The sequence below is a fragment of the Helicoverpa armigera genome, chromosome 5 (assembly GCF_030705265.1).
Source record: "Helicoverpa armigera isolate CAAS_96S chromosome 5, ASM3070526v1, whole genome shotgun sequence".
NCBI classification, from domain to species: domain Eukaryota; kingdom Metazoa; phylum Arthropoda; class Insecta; order Lepidoptera; family Noctuidae; genus Helicoverpa; species Helicoverpa armigera.
In genome coordinates this window covers 3,357,911-3,370,547 of record NC_087124.1, presented here as the reverse complement: position 1 = coordinate 3,370,547, position 12,637 = coordinate 3,357,911, and the positions used below count along the sequence as shown (strand labels likewise).

General features: G+C 34.5%; 2 protein-coding genes across 2 annotated transcripts in view; one reads left to right on the top strand and one right to left on the bottom strand.

The window, feature by feature from the left end:
- The window catches only part of LOC110384560 (uncharacterized), a 434,794-nt gene that overhangs the window by 282,685 nt on the left and 139,472 nt on the right, over nucleotides 1–12,637 (top strand). The gene's annotated exons all lie outside the window — the stretch shown is intronic.
- The window catches only part of 5-ht2b (5-hydroxytryptamine (serotonin) receptor 2B), a 117,174-nt gene that overhangs the window by 4,182 nt on the left and 100,355 nt on the right, over nucleotides 1–12,637 (bottom strand). The window contains exon 6 of the mRNA XM_021345868.3: nucleotides 8,322–8,445. Coding sequence (XP_021201543.3) covers nucleotides 8,322–8,445 — 124 coding nt within the window. The remainder of the gene's footprint in view (nucleotides 1–8,321; nucleotides 8,446–12,637) is intronic.

The window sequence follows — 12,637 nt, the reverse complement described above, 5'->3', positions numbered from 1 at the left end:
TCACTTGTTGATTTTGTTACTCGCTACACGAATTGGTTTATTTTGTGAATATTCAGGGGATGAATAACTTGATTGCTGTTTGTGGAAACTAGTAACTGTTATTAACATTTTAATTTTTTTGGGGTTAATTATTAAATCTTTACTAATGTTATAAAAGAGGAAACATGTTTTGTTTGTTCGTACGGTAATGACTCCGAAACTACTGAACCACTGTTTTACAATATTTGAGTGTTACTCGGAAACAGTGTATCAACCGGTGTCTCTAGAAAATCGTTTCCTTAAGATGAAAGAAGTATTGAAATATTTTTGCTTGGGCGTCCCGGATTCCCGGTATTGGTCAACAATTTATGAGCATATTCGTTGGCTGTGGTTTGGGAGTTATAATAATGTAAGAGGTACGTATTTATACATAAAGAGTCCCTATATAAATAGGCTAACCGACCATGTGTTCCTTGACACTGTTGTTCGTACTAAAAAAACAAATTTGAAAACTCATATCACTTTTTCCGGCCTTTTCGGTTTTTGGGTCGGATCCCAATAAAACTAAATGAGGTTGGATATCAATATTTTATACGTAACGAGTGCCATCTGTTCTGAAACCCTCTGCCTACGTGGTCAATGACAAACCATTTTTTTTGCTCCATAGACTAAGCTATGGGCGTATTATGTAAATGGTTATAGGAAGTCCACATTCTAAAAAGCCAGTATTTTTTGATCGAATTGCAAATCAAGCGATGTCTCCCCTTTTTTTGTATGGAAAATCATTTAATGACCCCCACTCACCGTGGGTTCAACGTGAGACTTGTAACTCTTACTGTCTAAAAGCCATCATGTTCCTTTTTAAGCTGATAACTGACAGTAATTTGAACAGAATATTATTGCCTACATATATAGAATTTATCGGGGTGCCTTTAGTATTCTTCCAGGTAGCGGGTAAAATTGTTAGCGGAAGCTGCCATAAATTATTAAGAGATATTTTTATGAACTTGAAAAGTATAGGAAATAAATATATCATATATATAAGTAACAGGTCTGTCTATAGTGATGTCCCTGAGAAAAAAGCCTTGACCGAGGAAAAATATTAAAAAAAGACCGCTTTACCAAAAATTCTCAATTAAAAACCGTTCGATATCCATTTAAATTGAAATGTCTGACACCAACCCAAATTGCGTGACCTATCAGAATTCGGGCATAAATATTTTGATATTCTTATTTCTGTACAAAATGAGTGTCATGTTATATTTTCAATAATAAACAATAACACATTCGACTCGATTCTCGATATAAAATAAACAGGACTGCAATTAGAACTGATGATTGCGCTGAAAGTCAAACATTGAGCGAACTCGTATTGAATGCAATCGGTATCTGATTTATCGTCCACTTTCATTTGTTTTAATCTTTTATATACATCGAAAATCGTCGATTACACTGCGTTCGAATCATAAATATTGAAGTTTTCAATACAAAAGTTATCTGGTTTCGTTTTTATGACCACTACATACGTAAGCCAAATTCATCAACCCTGGTGATTAACGCTCACTCTTCTGCATGAGAAGAGCCCTGTGTCCTGCAGTAGAAAAATAAAAAGGCTGATGATGACACGAAGAGAAGGAACAACGTTGCAACTAATATACTGAACTCCTTAAATCAAAGATGCCTTAGCTACAGAGAGGGGGACAGTCATCATTATAATTTGTATGTCTCTACTAGAATTCTGGAATTTTGAAAGGCAAACACGTGGCCGAAGCCAAGACGCTGAAGTCCTGTTAAGACCCTTTTGATACATGTTTAATGAAATGGTGACACAAAGTGCTAGTCACCATTATTATCATAATTGTATATATGTGGAATATTCTAGCAGCTGTCATAATATCCATTGAGATGATACGACGTCGTCACGGATATACTGAATGTCATCTATTATATACATTCATATACATACATGTATATGTATATACATTGATACAATCATTGTCGCTCGATTAGACAACAAAGGGATCAGTAGATACAGTTGTCTGCGAATGTATATTCATGGGTTAATTTCAACAATATGTTGTGCAAAGGACATATTGTATGATATTGTAATTAGTAGGTCATCCTTACTGATACTATAAATGCGAACGTAACTATGTCTGTTTGTCGCGCTTTCATAAAAACTACAGAACCGATTTAAATGTTTTATACACAGAAGTCTGAACTCTAAAAAGGTCATAGACATTTATCCAGATGATGGAGATAGTTACTAGAATTAGAACAGCGGGTATCAGCAAATATTATCGCTATAAGAAAAAAAACTGCATGAAAAATTCAGTCTAAAATTCAACCAACCATAAAACTATGACGAAAAAGACAAATGAGAAGTGGCGTGTAGGGAACCAAACGGGAGTTACTTTTGGAAAATCTCAGAACACAAATTCCCAGTAGGTAAATACAGGTGTGCCTACTATATCTTTAAATTGATTTATCTCCATAACTTTCTTTCCTATCGCACCACTGAGCATTTCAAATGCAATTGAAAGTTTTCATTTTTAAGCAGCTCAGACTTAAAACCGTGGAAAATTGAAACTTTTGTTTATAAAAACAGAAAAAAGAAACTCATTTACACTTTAAGAAGCAGCTTCTGCAAAAACGGAGCAGAATTAAAAACTAAGGGAAGCTCAAGCGAGGGTAGCGTCGGTAATTTTTTCATTTCTTGAAGTAATATTTTTGTACAAGATAAAAATATATTGAGAAAGAGGTGAGCCTTGAAGAATTAATCAAGTAAAACGCTGTTGTGGTATTATCGTGAGCTTGTATTAAAAAGATAACGAACTCTTTAGAAGATATTTTAAGTCCACAGATGTGTTCTATTTTCAATTTTGTAAAAACCTTTTTCAGGGAATCAAGTTATTTGCTTTCAATTCTATTCGGATACTTTAGATTTTTTTGAATTTTGGTAGTATTAATGATGCAGTCTGTTCATTGACCAATGAGAGCTACAGACAACAAATGGATTACTTAATCAAATAAGTCAAATAAGTTTGCCACTATGAGCCATTGGACGCCGCGTTGCATGCATAGTAGTGTTTTGTTTATACATTTTTCACTGCGAAAACTGTATTACGTTCACAATATGCGACCAACGATAGTTTAATGTCCAATCGCGAGTATCGTGGGACGTTCCGGTGATACATCACTCAGACTGGACATTAGATTACTTAAAATGATATTTCTTATTACATTTTGCTACTTTCCCACAATAACAACAGATTTTCTATCGATTTTCCGCTTAAATCTGTAATAAATAACAGCTGCAGAACAATTTTGGTAAACAAGAACTTTGGTAAGAGATTTGAATAATGGAATAACAAAAATATGACTTGTTTATGGTTGCGGAGTCAGAAATGCTTGATAACAACGCGGAAGCTGAGTTTGACTTCTGGATATTCAAAATGTACGAATATGTCATGTACATTCACAAGTACACTGAAATGTTGTTAAATGTTATTATAATTTTGTAATACCTAAGCTACTGTTAAACTCTCTTATTTCTTTAAGCTGTGGCCATTATTGTTTCTTCACTGTAAAATGTACCACTTAGCTAGGTACATGGTATATGGAATGCTAATAAAGAATTGAGTAGGTATCTCGTGCATTTTGTCCTTATCGCAACCAGCCTCTGAGAAGCAAAGTTATCTGCTGAGAACAGTTCTCATGGTTAAACTATGGTAATTAAACTTTACAATTTAAATTAATTAAACTTTATACTGTCGGATGGCCAATAGAGGAACAGCTAAACTAGGATTTGGTCTGTTGAATCGTTGTACCAATTTGGATTCTGGCATTGTGCCGGATTTTAGTGGGAAGCAATAGCTTTGCTCACATGGGACTAAAATAGTTACAAGTTACGCATACCTAGTTTTGCTTAACTAGTAACGTTGGTGTAACTTAAACTAAATTAGAAACATTTAAGTTAAGCGGCTGATTATTGGGACTCAATCACTATAAAGGTAGATGAAGAATTGTTTTTTTTTTTCACCTGAGATTGACCATAGCTGAGTCTAAGATTACCTTAAAAGTGATGACTTTTTAAAATGATAGACAAGACAAGTTAATATGGGCACATCTATTTATATTTATTACTAATGAAACAGTCCAACGGTATAGAAATATCCCCTATTTTCATTAAAACACTTCACAAAAAATACAGTTCAAAATGGCGTTCATTTAAGCCACTTAAGTGAGTAACGAAGAGTTCCATTTGGAATACAAAGTGCTTGTAAATTGTCCTGATTGAGTAACGTTCATTCGAAACCCGTTCTCTTCTGTGAAATGGCGAATTAAACGAGCTCATCGAAATTGTATGAGATTTCAATATACATGGAGTACGTTCAACTTGAAAGGAATTCGTTACTTAGGTTATTTAATTAAGTATTTATAATAGAATTTGCTGAAGCAAATACTGTCTAGTACGTTTATATATCATGGAAAACAAAACTAGCGGAGATGTCATAACGCAAAATCTCCTAAGACTCTCTTCAAAAGCGCACCAAAATGCGGGTCCTCGAGGGAACGTCACTAGCTCCTACACCTTCTCTCTATCTATCAGCTCTTACATACCTTCTATAGAAACAGTCCATTATTTTCAAAATAGAATCACCGATGAATCAAGACCAATCAGACAAGGAATGGTTTTGATTTGGCAAAGAACCCGATCGTCTCGTTAGTTCTAGCTACTGATCACGCCTACCATACGTTGCTTGACCTACAGAAGGCGCCTTACCCACCTTCCCTATAGCATCTCTGCTATATTTCCATCCTCCGTGGTATATACAGAAATATTTGTGAGAAACAACTTTAAAAGCATGAACCATGTATTAATGTTTAAAAAGGCTTAGACGAGTCACTGTTCATTGAAGCATTTACTGAATGTAAATGAAACTGCTACAAATTCCAAATTAAAATTAGAGTGTAAAAATATTGTCTCTGATTTAGGGTCTGTCTTCGAAAACCGAATTTTGTTTTACAAGCGTAAAGTTTGGAGTTAGAAATCTTTGGATCTAACTGTAACTATTTCATACTCATTTGTGAGAATTAAAATCTACTAGCTTCCCCTCGCGGCTTCGCCCTCGTGGTGTGTTGGTAAAAAACCTGTGTTAATCCAGGTTATCACCTGTTATCACATACCAAATTTCAACCAAATCGGCCCAGTCGTATTTGTTTGAAATAAAAATAAACATACATTCTCACAAACTTTCACACGTATAATATTAGTAGGATATTAACACCTCTACTATAACAACAGCTACTCATTTTCATTCCAATTCATTAAAAATACATCCGTTATAAAATAAGCAAGACGTGAAAATCAGAGAGCTGATGAATCTGCTTGGAAGTCAATTGCATCACGACGGAGTCACCTGCCTGGAATGTCAACTCGTTGTAATCAATCCGACACAATATTCCTTTGAATACTAAATAACTGTTTGACGTGATTGAGCAGTACTCATTCTAGAAAGGTAGTCCTTTTCAGAATATTTCTGTAGAGAAGAAGGATAGTTATTTCTGGAATATTTTTATGAGTTTTTGTGAGTTGGTAGTCGCGAGGCATAGTTTAACTGGGTTACTAAAAGTTTTCGAAAACGCGCTAAGTGATTTCGCACACTTGAGTTCCCAAAAAAAAGCTAACTATAAGTTACTTAGGAATAGTCTTGCTTTCCAATACTGATAAAATGTTTCAGAGCAGTTCGGTGGCTACAGGCTTTAGTATATGAACAAACAAACAATAAAAGTGTTTCCTCTTTCTTATATTACTGTGGATTAAGAGCCAGTTTATTTTAGTCAGTAATGTAACATAAACATTAGTTTTATCATATTACTAACCCGTGATTTTAGTCCAGGAATCGAAACCGGGACCTAATTCCTATTTATTGCACTTATTGCAACCATTACCTATACCAATAAATCACTTTAAAAGTAAACTTTCTGTGTCACTTGACCCTTAAACGTCCGTGGCATTTATCATGTTGATTTAAAAATAAACCGGTCGATTTGTCCAGTTCATAATAGTGCAAATAGCAAACCATTTTAGATATGAAACGGTTAAAACTCCCTGGGTCGTGCTATCAAATTAAATGTATTTTTAGTTTTTTAAAGAAGTGTTTAGGTGTCTTATAAAATATATTATTATACACCTATTTGACGTGCATTTTTTCTTTCATAGGAAGACTGTTTTTGATGAAAGCCAAAAATCTTTATTTGATATTTAGCCATTTCGCGAGTTTAAAAGAAAATAAGCCGTTTCAAAGATTTGACAAACACTTTGAGAAAAGCAAACACTTCAACATTATTATACCTATTAGTCGTCGTTTAAAATAATAAATATTTTAGACCGTGACTTTGAAACGTAACATGTGGGCGTATAAATATTTCGACGAACCACATACCTAATGTGTCCCTAGCGTGTTGATTTTCGCTACTTACGATTTAACATTGCAATTTCAGCCCAATTAAAAAAAAACTAAATGAAGGTTTCATAGGAAAACGATTATGCGGTACAGTGTTCTTTGTAATTTTGTATTAAGTGGTACAAATGGCTGTATAATTTTAGGGGTCCGTGGCGTATTGTAAATTCGATTTAATAAGATTTTTTTTTTCAAAACTATATAAAGCTATTTTTGTTTATTAAAATAGTATTAAAATATTTAGTCAAATCTATTTATTTAGGACTCAGTCTTGACAGTGTCAGTCAGTCAGTCAGTGTTAGACAGTTTGGGTATTATTGACCTGCCTAAATGGTCTTTCATTTTAGATGATAATATGATGAGTTCCTTGGATGGTAAATCATAAAAATGATAGTGAAATTGATATTAAATTAAGCTTCTAGTACGTATCATAAGTACCTAACGCCTAATGAGATACAACCTATCAGTCATAAAGATTAATTATACTCAGTCATACACCTTATATTTTCAATATAGTTTCTACAGAACCCAGCATAGTTTTACACTACTGTGTGACACAGAATTTGTCAGCAACTGAAGTTAGGGGTCGTAATTTTTAGCTTTGCCGGCGAAGGTATGTAGTCGCAATTTGAAATGAAGCCTGTAATTTGCCTTTACAACTCCTTTGGTTCATTATACACTTTCTTATTTTGAGAATTTCGACCATTTTATTTTTTATTTTTGTCGATTGTAGGTGAATAGCATGGTTGTGTTCGGTATTTAAATAATATATTTATGGGAAATACACAATTAATACACGAAAGAAGTACAACAGCCAGTTAGGTAATCCAATGATGATTTTCCTAATTTTAAGATATAGAAAAAAAGAAACAATAACGCGAAAGAGAATTATACGCCAAGAATCTAATCGTCATTTATTTGATTATTCGAGGTTTTTGAATTATTTGGAAAAAAAATGTTATCTACGCATAAAAGAACAGTTTTAGATTATACAATTATCAAAAACTTCCGATTAACCAATAAAACAATAAAAACTAGCAAAAATTACACAAAACGTTTAATTTAAACACTGAATCTGAACAATTATGAATTACAAGCATGGGACATTAAAGTCATGCGCTTTATGTTATTGTAGTTTCGCATGCAATCGTAAAATTTTGAATACATTGAAGTAATAAAACAGACATATTATAGAGGCCTATTTTCATGTAACAACGAACTAGTGTTAATAAATTATTTTCTTCAATAATTTGTTTCTCGCTCGTAAATATGCGATTAGATAATACGAAACGTTTTTTGATTTAGATTTATTTCATTAAGAACTATTTCCAATGCCTACTTCGCGTTATAAAATTCACACGATCACAGTACCTATGTAGGTAAGTAAATTTTAGTACAAGAAGAATCTGTGTGTATTTTATATCAAAATAGGCCTCTAAACCGTTGCAACTATTCAACTACTTTTTATTAGTCAAGACATCAATGAAACACATATTATATTATGATAGTCTTCATCTGCAAACTTTAGAGTCTTTTTCGCAACTATATCGAGGTCAGCCTCCAGTCAAACCAGATGCTGCTGGGTATCAGTGCTTTACTTGGAGCAACATCTGACCTACTCAATTCGAACCTCGGATGACATGAAGCCTCTTAAAACCCGTTACAAGTGAACTTTGTGTTATTCTTTAATTATAAATGGTTGCGGGCTGCCCTTAAACATGATGGTTGGCGTTCTTTGGGGAGCGTTCAGCAATAGACCGAAGTTGGCTGATATGATGATGATTTAAAAATGTAAAATCCCCCAAAACGGCATCTCCATATATCCTGTAAAAAACGACATATACAATATTGAAACAGACAACAGTTATACTTTACCTTGAGTCTTGTATCCACAGGTCCCTGGTGTCAATCGGCGGCAGTTCAGTCTCAGTAGAAGCAGCTGAATGCTGGGGCGTGCCACCACGAGGGCCCAGGAATCTGCGCCAAGTGCAACGCCGACCTGGAGGGAAATTGAACTTTAAGGTAGTAGTTTTATGGCTTATTTTGCTATGGAGTACTCGTACGTAACTATTAGATTCAAGAGGCTGATTAAATAGCCTATTTGTGTAAGCTAAAAATGGTTATGTACTTTTGTCTATAGACGGTGGTTTTCGTATTACAAACTTAAAAAAGGTATCATCATCGCATCACTATTATGTGTGGAAAGGATAAAATTCCCTATCTAGGACATCATGTCTGTATGTTTCATGTATCTTTCATCGAAATCTATCCACGAATTTATAAATTGTATCTATTTAGCACACAATTCTGTGACGTCATTCAAATTGTTGAGCTATAACCGAGTTACGCCAATTATATGCATACGAAGTTACCGGTAGAGTATCGATTATACATAGTTTGGAAGCCAAATTGATAGGCATTTCATTGTTAGGTAGTTATAGAAAACCTTTTACACGATTTTATCTAATTAATTAAAGATTTTTATTTACTTCTCCCTGAAGGCACCGAAAATACTGAATCGATTTAAAACATTATTTTGCTCCTGGGAAGCTACACTATTCCTGAGTAACATAGGCTATATTTCGTAAGAATCTTTCCCTGGACGCGGGTGAAACCGAGAGAAGACAGCTAGATATTTATTGTATTTGTAGGCTTGGAGAATTTGTACATAACCTTAAATCCACACAGACAAAACTGTGGTCAGAAGCCAACAATTTTAATATTCATAACCCTTATGACATAACTGTGCTTGATAAATGTTACGTAGAACAGATGACGGACCTAACCCTAACACAACTCGAGGAAAACTCCGCAAAGCTGATTACGTCGGATATTAATGAAAACATTTATCGCACAAAAAAAAAACATTTTTATATACCTTACGTATTAATACAAACATACCTACATATACTAGCTTCGTAGCGTTCGGCTAGCGTAGAGTTCAGTTATACCGCGTTTCAAAGAGAATTCTTCAAAGGCCGGGATAAAAACTATCCTATGTTCTTTCTCAAGGTCAACTCTATCCCTGTACCAAATTTTGTTAAAATCAATTCAGTGGTTTAGACGTGAAAGCGTAACAGACAGACAGACGGACAGAGTTACTTTCGCATTTGTAATATTAGTAGGGATTCCTTTGAATTGTCGTCTTGACCGTATCCTAAAATCCACACAGACAAAACTGTGGTCAGAAGCCTACAATTTTAATATTCATAACAGTGCTTGATAAATGTTACGTAGAACAGATGACGGACCTAACCCTAACACAACTCGAGGAAAAGTCCGCAAAGCTGATTACGTCGGATATTAATGAAAACATTTATCGCACTAAAAAGGTTTAACCCTCAGCCGGAGGGTTGATAAATTCCCCGATTACTCCACATTCCCGTATGACGCCCACGTCTGGGTAAGAGGATTTGACGACTTTAATGTGTTATGTCATAACGCCCGTTTTTTTTTTTCTGGGATATCTCTTTTATTCGTGGGTTTGTAGATACTGTTAGTTTTTTCATATTTTTATAGGTATTGGTGCAAATTGGCTGCACAGTTGAACACCAATAATCCGAATGCTGATTACTCGAATCGCTTATTATCCCAATCGGATCTAAGTCCTAACATAACAAACTAGCTATTTTCCCGTGTGGCAACTACTACCCGTACCGGGATAAGGTAAAGCCTATGTTAAGGAAAAGTGTAAATTTTCATCGGTGAAATATGTTTTAAATCAGTTCAGTAGTTTCGAAGCCAAACAAACAAAATAATGTTTAATCTTTATTATATTCTTTAGCTCCTGCTCCTACAGTACGCTGGTAAAACCGCGGGAAAGCGGCTAGTGTGTTGTTATATTAATTTGCTTACTGCTGAGGCCATGATCTGCGTGCTTCGAGTAGTGGCTATAAGGCTTATTGCGTAATTGCGGTATTTCTACTAACATCAAAGTTTTATCAGTTTTAATATCAACAAATCGCTATTGCAACAATACCTTAATAATATCTTTTATCATATAACTAATAAACATCAGCGGTACTTCAAGCACCCGGAAAAAAATAGTCTATATAAGTACCTACCTAATAGTCTCTCTAATTGGGCTATTTATCACTGAAGGAATTTAGATCAATCCTGTAGCTTCTAAGATTAGCGTGTCCGAAAAATAAACTGTTTTCAACAACTGTTCAACTACCTATAGACGATTGTTATGGTATGGGCATGCAACAAAGTGTGTGCTAAGTACGAATGTAGACGGATGGAGAGGAAGAGGAAGACCTAAGAAAAGATGGATGGATTGCCTGAAAGATGACATGAATAGAAAGGGAGTGAGTGTTTGTATGACGAGTGACAGAGGAAAATGGAAGAGAATGACATATTGCACCGACCCCAAGTAAAATTGGGAACAGGGCAGGAGAAAGAGGAAAAACTGTTCAACTATATAGTCTCTACTTAACATGACCTAAATTTAATCCATGTTCAACAACCAAAAACAAACGCGACTCGATCGGTATACAATTAAAAAAACAATCAAATTAAACATCACCTAGTGAATTGGATTTTTTCCGTCATACCCGCATGAAGAGGGATTGATTGAACCTGATTTATAATGGAGCTTCCAATTTACATAGAATAAAAATTGTAATACAGAAATGACGTGTCAAGTTAAGTCATAGTTGATAGAATTTATTTAATTCAGCCATAATTTATTATATCATTGACATTATAAACGCGAACGTTTGTTTGCATGTTCTTCATTCTTTCACTCGAAAACTGCTATACGGATTTTGTTAAAACTTTACGGCAATAACGCGTAGCCTACATTTGTCCAAGAGCGGGATGTGTGACGTGATAAAGCCGCGGGGAGTAGCCAGTATTTTTCAACTACTTACAAGTTTATCTTTAGAAATTGATAATATCGTAAATACATACATATTTATATTCCTAGAGAACAATTCAATAGGTGATTAATTCACACATTTCAACGTCCTACAACTCGATAAACAAATCGATCCAGTTTATCATACGAGTTCCTGTCCGACTCGAGTACCGACTCGCCCGAAACACAGGTTACGATAGAATACCAATATCAATCAGTACTGTCTGTAGAGATCGAATAGCATTTCTCGTGAACTATGAAGATATTTAGTTACTATATTCAGTTGCGTTGAGGTTTTAACTGTACGTTTATCTGTAGGTGAATAAAGCTGAAGAGTTTGTTTGGTTGAACGAGACTTCTCGGAAAAAACTGACTCGATTTGAGAAATTATGTACCCACTATAGCTTTCGCCAGCAGTTCCTATGGAAATTACTGCGTGTAAACGGATGACAATTAAACTATAGCCTTGTTCGATGAATGGGCTATCTAAATCCCACCCAAAACAAAAATGTGAAAGACTGCCAAGTTCGATAATATGGGAACGCTTCGCCTATAAAAGAAGTGAGATCTGAATAAGTACCAAGTTCCATACACATACCTCAGTTAAAAATAGTTACTTTTTAATGATGCTACTTGGCAAGTTTTCACACACCTTGTTATAAACCTACTAAATTTAATTTTCTATTAAAACTTGCCAAGTAACATCATTAAAAAGTAACTATTTTTAACTGAGGTATGTGTATGGAACTTGGTACTTATTCAGATCTCACTTCTTTTATAGGCGAAGCGTTCCCATATTATCGAACTTGGCAGTCTTTCACATTTTTGTTTTGGGTGGGATTTCATTTATTTTTGTAAGGTTGTTTAGTTTATTTTTTTCATATGACTAAGTTAGTTAAGGAAATTACTCATTTATACTATCTTTCAGATTTTTTAATATGCACGCTTCTTACAAAGAAATGAACTAGATTTACCAACTGACTGACATGACATGTTATCATATATTATGTTTGTGGATCAAAGTTACCTACACATTCGTTATTTTCGAAAGTGACTCACACTTGGCCGTTTTCAGATTTTTACTTTACTTTGACTAAATACAAACCTTTGTAACGAATTTCAGATCGGTACGACCATTCGAAGATATATTATATAAATATAGATAAATTTACTTCGTTTTAGTTCCTTAGGGGTATAAAACACCTTCATTATTTTAAAACCGACTCACACTTGACCATTTTCAGATTTTTCCCTTTACCTTGACATAAAGACCTACCTCCATGCCAAATTTCAAGTCAATACGACCATTGGAAGTGGTCTAGGTTTTTGA